At 32.9% G+C, this 12,202-nt stretch overlaps 1 protein-coding gene across 1 annotated transcript; it reads left to right on the top strand.

Moving 5' to 3' along the window:
* Positions 1-5,251: 5,251 nt before the first annotated feature.
* On the top strand, positions 5,252-12,202 carry LOC134229504 (ryncolin-1-like). Its single transcript, XM_062711250.1, has 4 exons — positions 5,252-5,412; positions 5,855-5,951; positions 7,093-7,257; positions 11,831-12,202. Exons 1-4 carry the CDS (start codon positions 5,296-5,298, stop codon positions 12,097-12,099), a joined length of 648 nt encoding a protein of 215 aa, XP_062567234.1. The 5' UTR covers positions 5,252-5,295; the 3' UTR covers positions 12,100-12,202.

Consider the following 12,202-nt stretch of genomic DNA (forward strand, 5'->3'; position numbering starts at 1 on the left):
TATAGATACTACTTATACATGTACATGTATATATATATATATATATATATATATATATATATAGAAAGCACAGAGAAATTCACTTTTACAAGGATACTCACTTCCACCCCAGCCCGGGGTTGAACTCTCGACCTACGGAATCTGTCTCCTAGCAGTACAGGAACAGCGCGTTAGACCGCTCGGCTATCTAGGCAAGTTAAAAAACTTGCTTTCGATGCCGATGGAATTCTCACAACGCTGCCCTACACTACACGGTCATTGAGAATGGAAGTGAGATACAGTTATTTGGACATTAGTTTTTAGAGGATTGTTACCAATACATGTTGTGATGAAATTAATTTTATTTAACGGTCTAACGCGGTCTAACGCGCTGTTCCTGTACTGCTAGGAGACAGATTCCGTAGGTCGAGAGTTCAACCCCGGGCTGGGGTGGAAGTGAGTATCCTTGTAAAAGTGAATTTCTCTGTGCTTTCTATATTAATATTCCTTCACTTAGGGCAGTTATATTAGTTTAAGAGTTGTTGTAATTTGTGCTGTATAAATAAAATTAATTTCATCACAACATGTATTGGTAACAATCCTCTAAAAACTAATGTCCAAATAACTGTATCTCACTTCCATTCTCAATGACCGTGTAGTGTAGGGCAGCGTTGTGAGAATTCCATCGGCATCGAAAGCAAGTTTTTTAACTTGCCTAGATAGCCGAGCGGTCTAACGCGCTGTTCCTGTACTGCTAGGAGACAGATTCCGTAGGTCGAGAGTTCAACCCCGGGCTGGGGTGGAAGTGAGTATCCTTGTAAAAGTGAATTTCTCTGTGCTTTCTATATTAATATTCCTTCACTTAGGGCAGTTATATTAGTTTAAGAGTTGTTGTAATTTGTGCTGTATAAATAAAATTAATTTCATCACAACATGTATTGGTAACAATCCTCTAAAAACTAATGTCCAAATAACTGTATCTCACTTCCATTCTCAATGACCGTGTAGTGTAGGGCAGCGTTGTGAGAATTCCATCGGCATCGAAAGCAAGTTTTTTAACTTGCCTAGATAGCCGAGCGGTCTAACGCGCTGTTCCTGTACTGCTAGGAGACATATTCCGTAGGTCGAGAGTTCAACCCCGGGCTGGGGTGGAAGTGAGTATCCTTGTAAAAGTGAATTTCTCTGTGCTTTCTATATTAATATTCCTTCACTTAGGGCAGTTATATTAGTTTAAGAGTTGTTGTAATTTGTGCTGTATATATATATATATATATATATATATATATATATATATATACTCTTGAATTAAAACAGATTTTTTTCAAAAGTGTAAAAAAGAAGATAAGAAATTATTTTTTGGCCTTAAACTCTATATTAGATATAAATACCGTGTATTATCAATTTTAAAAGAAAGTTAGTTCCATTCTTATGTTGACTTGAAATATTCCAGTTATCTTTTTTTTTTAAGATTTTAAAGGTTCTGCAGGGATTCATATATTCAATATTTGGAAATTTTAATTAATTGATTGATCAGGGTTCTCCGTGAGCTGTGTTATTGTTTTGCTCCCAACACAATAAAATTTTCTCCAACAATCTAACGATTCAATATTAATGGATGCAACACAGAAAAAAAAGATCTGTGATAATCAGAAAATCCAAACTTATAAATTCTCTCTTACTGAAACGAAAATTTAACAATTCTACCGTCTTTCAATTCAAAAAAGCAGAGCACTAAATTGAACTTCAAATGCATAATCAATTATCTCCTAGACCCTCGCCGGACTTTACGCGTAAAGAAGCAAATACAAATAATTTGTTTTCTCACTTCCATGAAACAAATGGAGATAACGAACAGAATTCAAGATCTATGGTTATGTTATGGTTAATTGGTAGTTGCATTGAAAATACATTGTATTATTAAAAAAAAAATATCTAATAATGACTTTTTATAGAGCCACGGCTCTATAATTATGTTGGCACTGTAACTCAAACAAAATATCATACCGAAATCATTTAATTGATGCGAATAAATGATTTTAAAATTTCAATGAACTTCTCAAAGTATTTTACTATTATCAACTTTTTTTTTGGTTATTCGGTAATTCGATTGAGAAAACTGACAAAAACAATAACCGCAAATTTACTTTTAAAACTGGTAAATTTTCGACTGCTGCGACCAAAATTTCCTCTGCTTTTCAGAACATTTGTTTTTTCTTTTATCAATATGTACGACCATACCCTTTGTGTAACGAATCGGTAATTTATATATAGTGAGTGCATGTATTCTTTTGTTATTAAAATGAATAAAAATTCAGTTGCGAATTTGATCGCGAAAATATCGCAAAATTTTAGCGCTTTGCGTAAACTCTGCAAAACAGTAAAATTTCAAATTTTATAGAAAACCCTGATTGATTGTATGTTGTTAAATGTCCCTCTCGAGAATTTTTCCCTAAGATGGAGACGCCACCATTCGAGTCTGTGAAGTCATGTTATTAGCAATGTAACTATGACGCGAAAGCATTACGACATGAGATGTCAAAATCATACTTGAATTCTTGCCAAATAAAGACAACGATAATCAATCCTTCGAAATGTCAGTGAAAATACTTTTAGAAAATAAATTATTGTTTTAGGACGCGATGCATTACTTATCAAACCGCATGCATTTGTAATTATGCCCGAAGCTCTACATTGTTTTTTTATAAATGGGTATATCTGCTTAAAAAAATATAAATCGCCTATGATTGTTTCAGTATAATAAATCAGTTATAGAATGTGAACTCGGGAAATAGCAAATTTATGGTTCTCCTCGGAAGGAAAAAACTATTTCCTGAGGCGACGAACCTGCCGAGGGGAACCATAAATTTGCTATTTTCCTCGTACCCATTCCATAACTGTATTGTGTTCTATGTTCGTTATGTAAAATGACCACAGCTATTTAAAACAAGAAAACGTTGATGTAACCATCAATTGTCGCCCGGGAAATAAATAAAGTAAACAATGGATATGAGTCTTGATCATAAAACCGCTTTGATATGTGTTGAAAAATATTATCTAAATGAGGGAGACGATAGTCGAGAATATTTTGAAAACTTTTTGTCGAATGAAAATCAAACAAAAACGATACCCTTTTTAAACTTTATCAATTCCTCAAGCAAATGTCGTCTGAATAAAATATAAATTGAAACCAGACACATGCATCAAATATATTCAAAATGTATTTCACTTTAAGAATACAAAACACGAGCTGTGTAGAGTACGTTTTTATCCGAAAAGTAAATATGAAAAACATATATATTTTTACAGATTCACTTTATGGAAGTAAATATATTATGAATCTCGTAATTTATAAAGGGAAAGAACATTCTGATTAGCAATATCTTTAATGTTTTAAAACCAATCAAACCGCATGCATTTGTAATTATGCCCGAAGCTCTACATTGTTTTTTTTTTTTATAAATGTCGGTATATCTGCTTAAAAAAATTTAAATCGCCTATGATTGTTTCAGTATAATAAAACAGTTATAGAATGTGAACTCGGGAAATAGCAAATTTATGGTTCTCCTCGGAAGGAAAAAATATTTCCTGAGGCGACGAACCTGCCAAGGGGAACCATAAATTTGCTATTTTCCTCGTACCCATTCCATAACTGTATTGTGTTCTATGTTCGTTATGTAAAATGACCACAGCTATTTAAAACAAGAAAACGTTGATGTAACCATCAATTGTCGCCCGGGAAATAAATAAAGTAAACAATGGATATGAGTCTTGATCATAAAACCGCTTTGATATGTGTTAAAAAAGTATTATCTAAATGAGGGAGACGATAGTCGAGAATATTTTGAAAACTTTTTGTCGAATGAAAATCAAACAAAAACGATACCCTTTTTAAACTTTATCAATTCCTCAAGAAAATTTCGTCTGAATAAAATATAAATTGAAACCAGACACATGCATCAAATATATTCAAAATGTATTTCACTTTAAGAATACAAAACACGAGCTGTGTAGAGTACGTTTTTATCCGAAAAGTAAAATTTGATGTTCTAAAAAAGGGGACCTGTCGTTTTTCGATAGTAAATGATAAGCAGCTTTATATATTAAATATGAAAAACATATATATTTTTACAGATTCACTTTATGGAAGTAAATATATTATGAATCTCGTAATTTATAAAGGGAAAGAACATTCTGATTAGCAATCTCTTTAATGTTTTAAAACCTTTAATTCTGAATAACTTCTTCCACCTCAATCTCCATACTATGGTGGCATCAAGATGACTATCTCGTCAAGTCATGATAACTTTCTGGTTTGTCGTCAAACACCGACTTTTATCTTGTACAGTCAAGATAAGCTATCGTATTTTTGCGATAGCTATCTCGCCAAAACAAGAGAATTTATTTTGTATCGCGATTAAATGTTATCTCGTCATGTCAAGATAGCTATTGCAAAAAATAGCTTATAGCTTATCTCGACTGGACAAGATAAAATGTCGATGTTTGACGACAAACCAGAAAATTATCATGACTTGACGAGATAGTTATCTTGACTTGACATGATATGCTATGTTGACAAAAAATTACATGGATGGCATAAATATGCCACCATACCATACACCAACACTTAAACTTATATGTATAGAGCAGCCCCGTCCCCCGGGCTGCAATAAGTGAAATTATGAATGGTATATTTCATACTAATTGCTAGGTTCTATTTATTCCCACCTCTGATGCTTTGGAGATCTGCGTTTGTCCTGCTCCTATTTTGTATTGTTAACCTTTGGCAAATGTAAATTACATGTAATACAAAATTAAGTAGCGTATAATTTCTCCACCGCAGGACATCGCAATCCACTGTATTTTATTAGACCAGAGATGTTAAGCTGTAGGACTTAGACTCATATCTATAGATGTACTGACTGTTTTGTTATATTTCATTGAAGTCTTTATTAAATGAAATATTTGAAACGAGAAATGGAACTTGGTTATGATTTACAAGGATGTGAAGTAAATTATTTTGGGTGTTTAAATACATACGACGGGCTGAGGATGCCCCCCCCTTTTTTTTTACATGTAGACGGATGTCATGAGTAGTCCTGATAAAATTTAATTGACTGAATTTACACGGGCTGGAAACACTGTAAGCTGATTAGCATTTGACAGGGTGCTGAGGAAGCTTACAATATGAATACTAAGGATATTGAGTGTTGTACTATCGATGAATCAATCTCCAAATGTAAGCTAAAAGTTTAAAGTCCATGAATAACAAGGATTCACTTCATTTACTTAGGCAAAAGATATAAAGATTGTCAAGAGATGCTGAGGCAGAACAAAGACCTGGTAAACCAGAACGGTGTCTATACGATTTATCTCGGATGTAACAAACCACGGAGGGTCTTCTGTGACATGACGACCAATGGAGGCGGATGGACGGTATTTTCATAAAATTATATTAACAGTCAAACTTTGCTATCTCGAACTCACTGGGAAGGGGTAAAACTTCCGAGGATTCGAGATATTCAGAGTAGAATAGTTAGGAAGGAAAGGGCTGAGACTTAGAGATCATAATCACTTTGATATATCCATAGTTTTCGGAATATTAGTCTTCGAGATATTGAGGTTCAACTACACAATAGTAGACTAGTATGCTTGTAGTATGTGGTTTAATATAAATATTATACTCTAGACCCAAACTAAAAGTGAAGATAGATAAATGAACAAGCTAAAATGTCCATAATAAGAGTCCATAATAAGCATCTTCTGTCAACTAGTCAAATTAAGCCATGTGTCCCATGTCATAATCAGGAAAATATCATAACCATCTCTTCCTTTCTTTTATAGTAATGTTATCATTAACCCTTATCAAATCTTTCAGGTGATACAGAGAAGGATTGATGGATCAACAGACTTTAACAGAGAATGGAAAGATTACAAGGAAGGCTTTGGGGAACCAAGTAAAGAATACTGGTTAGGTAAGGGGATATTAAATTAAATTTATTGAAATAATATTCAAGTTTGACAATGTTATGCTTGGTTAACACTATACAATAAAGTATGTTAGGGGTTTATTTCAAATGATCATATATCCCTGATAATTAAATGATATTATTTAAGAGATATACAACACATAATTTAGTTATTTTTATTTTTAATGTAAGATAGGCATCTCGTTGGTTTAAATAATAAACATCATTAAGATTCTTAAACATTTAATTTATTATTGAAATGCTCGTATGGCTACCCTAACTATAATTTACCATATTTTACTATGCATTACTACAGTTTGCTTTAGTATAAATGTTTTCATTGTAGTAAATCCGAGTTTACACTATAGTTAATCAAAGTATTTCTGCTTTGGATGTCAGATTGTGATATTCTATATTTCCAATTTAGACATAAACATTTTTGATAATAAATTGATGCATCACTTGTATATTCACATATTTATTCCAAATTTTTCTTCGACATTTAAGATTATGAGTTTTAAGCCTCGAATTTAAAAAAAAGGTTCCGAAATAAAGTATCATAGTAAACCAATTTTTAAATACCCAATTGTTTTACTGTAGATTTAATTCTATCACGCGACGCCCTGATCCGATTTTCCGTATCACCACACTGTGGTCTTCTGAATGAAGGATATGGAGATTACGAACAGAATTCAATAGTAAAATCCATCAAACAATAAAAACAGAGCAAACGCGAACCTCTACAACATCAGAGGTGGGATCAGGTGCCATGGAGGAGTGAGCATTGGGAATCCATGTCACCACTTTCTGAAGCTAATAAACTAGTACGAAGTTACATGACGTTATTTATTTCCGCATCAAAAAGATCCTTAGCATTATGCTTTGTTTAATGTATTAATATAAAATGACTGATTTCTAAAGTTTTATTTTGATTTATTTACAAGCTGTAAGTGGAGTTATGAATTATTATTTCATCATTAAAACAGTAACTGGATTCGAAGAATCGTATCACGCTGAGTTAACAGGCGCGGATAATCAGAACAAACATAATGATTTGTTGATCCTCTATCATGGAAGAAAATATTGAAACTTTATTTCCAGATACCTTAATTAATCATAGATAAACTGTGTGTTTACATTTTTACAGGGAATGACGCAATTCATGATCTTACCGATAGAAGAGAACAAGAATTGTGGATAGACTTGGGGAAATTCTCTGGCTCATTCGTGTACGCTCGATATTCAAACTTTTCAATCGGGAATGAGAAAGACAAATACCAACTGACTATTGCAGGATATAGCGGAAATGCAGGTTACAACCTTTTTATTTAATTGCCCTTTATTCTGTCGTGCAATCATGTTAGCTTAGTCGGTAGAACGCTCTCTCTGTGATCGGAAGGTCCTGTGTTTGAATCAAGACGGCGACTGAGCTAAGTCGATAAAAACAGCTACAATGTAACAATTTTTCCTTAGCCAATGTATGAAAACCAAGACCTTGTTTCTCAATAGTCCTCATCGATCACAAAGAAAAAGGTCCTGAGTGTCGGGTAAAGGTATAAATTTACTGCCTTTCACTGGTATATGGTGAAGGCTCTAGAAGAGCGAGAAATTTCCGAACGGGACGTAAAACAGCAACAATACAAACAGCCAATTCGACGCAACTCATGCTCTAGGGGGAATTATTAAAAGATGCAGGACCTTTAATTTATTATGTCATTCACGGTAGTTAGGTCTAAGAGTGGTGTAGTGCTTAATTTGTGCTTGGGAGCCTGAGTTCGATTCTTATTTTTATATACACTTCGTCAAAACTGACTTTAAAATATGATTGATTGTATTTTGTTTAACCTCCTTCTCGAGGTTTTTTCACTCATATGAGACAGAGAGCTGCAAATTTTGTCCTATACTCGGCACTCATTACCACTGAGCAAGAAGGGATCTTTTTCGTGCCAGCAACTACTGCGACAGGGGACCTGGGTCTCTTCCAAAGCACCGGTCTCCACGTCCAGCTGTGGGAATCGAACCTGCGACGTAAGGATCAACTCCTTACTTAGCGACTTTTGAGCAGACCATCTGACCACTGCGCCAAATGCGCGACACTTTAAAATATGAAGTGACTGTTCATTCACCATGTGTCTTGCAATAGTATTTAAAGTCAGGATTCGGTCGGACGAGACCTTAAATAACCAAGATCTCATGAAATATATGGAGATAACGAAAAACATATGACCTGAAAAATCCATAAGTCCATTAAAACAATAAAAATCAGAAGCAGAGCAAACAACGGACTTTTAAAACGAGTGGGATCAGGTGGCAGGGAGGAGTAGGCATCTACTGCCAACCGGTCACAGCCGCCCTGCTTTCGTCGTCACGATCAAGAGAAAAAAGGACAATATCGTGAACAATTCGATGGGGTAATAATTGCTCAACAATTTCAATTAAAAAGCGTCGGTCTGCATTTGATTTCACGCCATAATGTATTTACTCATACGGTCATTTTATCAACCATTTTACCAATTATCTACTAGATAAGTAAATTAGAGTTAAGGTATTACACTTACCTGCTGTTAGAAAACCTCAAATAGTGGTCTCGTATGTTTTTTTCTTAACTCATCCTGTTTGAAATTATTTCTTTTCAAGGTTTTCAAGTTTTGTCCTTTTTAACAAAATAAAAATAAAATAGTCAAATTCATACAAAGACAATGTAGAATCAAAGAGTTTGTTTGTTTCTTTACTGTTTCAATCAGGGCCAATGAGCAATGACAAAACTTTTTAATGTCAATACCTACTGTGTATGACCGGTATCCAGGGTCCACGCGTACAGTAGCATCGCAGTGGATTCCAACCCAGGACGCACGGATCAGGTCCTCACTCCTCGATTTTACAGCAGACGCTCTTACCACTGTTCCGCAGTCAAAGAGAAGAATAACCATAAAAAATGTTAAAAATCAATCAATTTTTTTTTCTAATTTACACATTCACAAAGATAAGGATAAAAGTAGTCATATAACTCTGCAAAAGTAACATTTATCTTAAAACTTATTTTGCTTAATTTGATGTTGTTGATTATCTTTAAATTAGGGATGTCAACGAATAGTCGACTATTCGACTATCAGTCGAATGGACCGACGATCGAATAATGAAACGACATTCAAATATCTAATAAATGCAAAAAAGGAGGTGTTAAAGAATTCTCAACTCAAAATTGTAAAGCGTCTTTCTCAAATGACTATAGTATCCGTCCTCAGACGAATAAGAGCTTAAAAACAGTCACAGTATATAAATAAGTTTCCACATTGTACATATGGAAAGTACAGTAATTACATATCGCGATAATTATTTCTCAATTACTGACCTTTTTTTTGTTATTATAGCTTTACTGGACTTTGAATATTATTAACTGGACTTGTACCAATCATAAATTTATTTATTACCTCTAAGAATGTTTAAATCATGCTATAGGATCACAGTATAGCCGTGAAGTTTTGAAACTATGATAATTATCAAAGCAATAATATCCTCCCCCTTTCCAATTTATTTTAAATAAGCTTTTAAAAACACTGTGCTGACAATTCTCTAAGCGTACTAGAAGGATAGAACCCTAACCCTAACCCTAACCCTAACCCTGAATGTGATTTACGAAAATTCATACATTTTGGAGAATCACTTGCTGGTGTAAATCTATTTCATTTCTACATCTTATGCAAGCTAAAGTTTCATCAGAATATCGGTGTGTAACACACAGTAAAGGCATTTGATGTTACGTTTTGCATAAATTTACAAAAAGGGTTTTTGATTTATAAAAACGCTATCGATGAGATTTTTTTTCTCAAAAAAATGTTCCGAATAGTCGACTATCGTTCGAATAATACAATCGAATGTTCGACTAAGGAAAATAAATATTTTGACATCCCTACTTTAAATGAATTTCTGTCCCTTCCATATACTGAGTATTTGACATTTTTCTGAGTAGTAAAGAAATTAAAATCAATTGCAGAATTATTCAGAATAATTCTATTGATGATGTAAGAATGCTAGGGAAATAAAAATATCGATATTTCGGTATTTTGCAATACACTGATTAAAAATATCGCATTGCAATACGTTTTTGTAATATCGATATACAGGCAATATGCTTAGACTAAGGAATTTTATCATTAAATATAAAAATTAATGTAAAAATGGTCTTTCAGAATTTTCTGTCAAACTGTTTGTTTTTTATTCGAATATCTTGATTATACTAAAACACCCATAAAAGACATATCTTTGCAGGTTAATTTTCATGCAACGTGTCTCAGAGTACATACCTAAAAATTCAACAGCCAAAATTCAGCATAAAGAAGTGTGAAATCATATTTTATTTAGCTATGTACCAAATCCCATTAAATTTAAGTTAAAACTTATCAAAATCAGAAATATTCATTTGCCAAGAGAATATTTGAAATTTTTATTGGAAAACACTATCAAATTGTTGTTGATTCTTTCCACATCTTTCAGAAAAAACCTTAAAATATCTTTATTTTTAATATTTCTCAAAATCTAATATGTTTATATGCCATTTTTTCTTTAAAACTATTTTGAATTATATCTTAGGTTAACAAAAACACATACATTATTTCGGTTGAGCAGATAAATTTAACAAAATAGCCTTTTGAACTTGTATATGTATACCCCCATTTTTGAAATATCTATCTTTCAATTATTCTTCGCAAAATTTATAAACAAGTAAAATTTAAAAAGATGATATAGGCTTAAAACTAAAAATTAGATCTCAAGTTAGTTTGTTTACAAAATTTTTAAAAAGCATAAGGTCCATATATTAAAAGGCAATGAAGAATTCTCTGTCTATGTATGTACTAAATGACATATAGATCCTATGGACAGAGTGCAGAGTGTTTATTCCCATAAATAATGTACATTAAATACTTTGTGTACACAATAACACTATAATAAACAAATATATACTTGCTAAATTATTTTCAATCATCCAAAAAGATTTTATTTCGATAGACAAACAACAATCAGAGTTTTATATTTGTGTGTAAAATGAAAACCGGATCTGTAAAAGAATGGACCTGCCTTAGGGCAAACAGTAAGACAGAAGCTGTTTAATGGTTGTATTTCAGAGCATATCTTTTGGTTACTTATCATAGTCATTCTGCACATGAATTAAACTTAATATAATAAAAAATGCCATTTTATTTTCGTTGAAAAAATTGCAGTATATTTAAGAAATGAATTTAATTTTTGAAGATTCATGAGGTTATGAACTACGACGCTTTACGCCGGCATATTTCATGAAGCGCGTTAGTGAAGCGTTGTAGTTCATACACGTCATGAATCTTCAAAAATGAAATTCATTTCTTATATTTACATTATTTTTCTGATGACTTGCCATAAATTTATATCATTCAACTGTCATTTTTAAAGCAAAACAGTGTGCACTATATTTTTTACGTCAAGTGCGGTATTATGACGTAATAATAGAGATATTCATGCTTATTCGTGGTACATATGTAATGTAGTTCATGAGAAAATGAACTGCATTTTATTTTGTAAAGAATCATAGGGCAAATTTATTGGAAATGTAAATATATCGCAGTACAGTTACAAATATCGCAATGTATCGCAATACGAAATCTCTGGCCAATACCCAGCCCTAAAGAATACCGATATAATGATTCATTATTGTGGAATAATACTAGCAAGGGATGCTCAATTCTCTATGGCACCTGCAATCCCACCTGTGATGTTTTAGAGGTCTGTATTTGCTTTGCTCCAACAATTGTATTGTATTGTATTGTTTAATGGACTTTTGAACTTGAATACTGTTAGTTATCTCCATATATATCATATTTGTTTTCAAAATATTGTGTATATATTTTCAGGAGACGCGATGGTGAGTTCTGTAAATTTAAATGGTATGTCGTTTACAACAAAGGATCGTGATAATGATAAGAGCTCCGCCAGCTGTGCTGTTAAGTATCGCACTGGTGGATGGTGGTACTATAGCTGTGGACATTCAGCTCTCAACGGTGACTACCAAACCACAAACAAGAAGAACTACAAAGGTCTGTTTTGGGGAGCAAATAGTGAAAACATGAAATCTGTTAAAATGATGATCAGGTCAAAATTATCATCCCCATACGTCAGATGAATCTGTATGATGACATTTTTGATATGAAATGGTTAGAAGGTTGCCTCGAGGAAAATGATCACAATGTTATAGATATGATGTATATTAAATGTTAAACGTTGAA

Source organism: Saccostrea cucullata, unplaced genomic scaffold, assembly GCF_032062105.1.
Source record: "Saccostrea cucullata isolate Sc308-1 unplaced genomic scaffold, CSIRO_AGI_Scuc_v1 ctg311, whole genome shotgun sequence".
Taxonomy (NCBI): Eukaryota; Metazoa; Mollusca; class Bivalvia; order Ostreida; family Ostreidae; genus Saccostrea; species Saccostrea cuccullata.

Bases quoted from the DNA above. Each gene is read 5' to 3' on its own strand.
- LOC134229504 (XM_062711250.1), top strand. From the start codon at position 5,296: ATGCTGAGGCAGAACAAAGACCTGGTAAACCAGAACGGTGTCTATACG. The intron at 5,413-5,854 runs GTATTTTCATAA...CAAATCTTTCAG, and splicing joins CCAATGGAGGCGGATGGACG to GTGATACAGAGAAGGATTGA. The intron at 7,258-11,830 runs GTTACAACCTTT...ATATATTTTCAG, and splicing joins AGGATATAGCGGAAATGCAG to GAGACGCGATGGTGAGTTCT.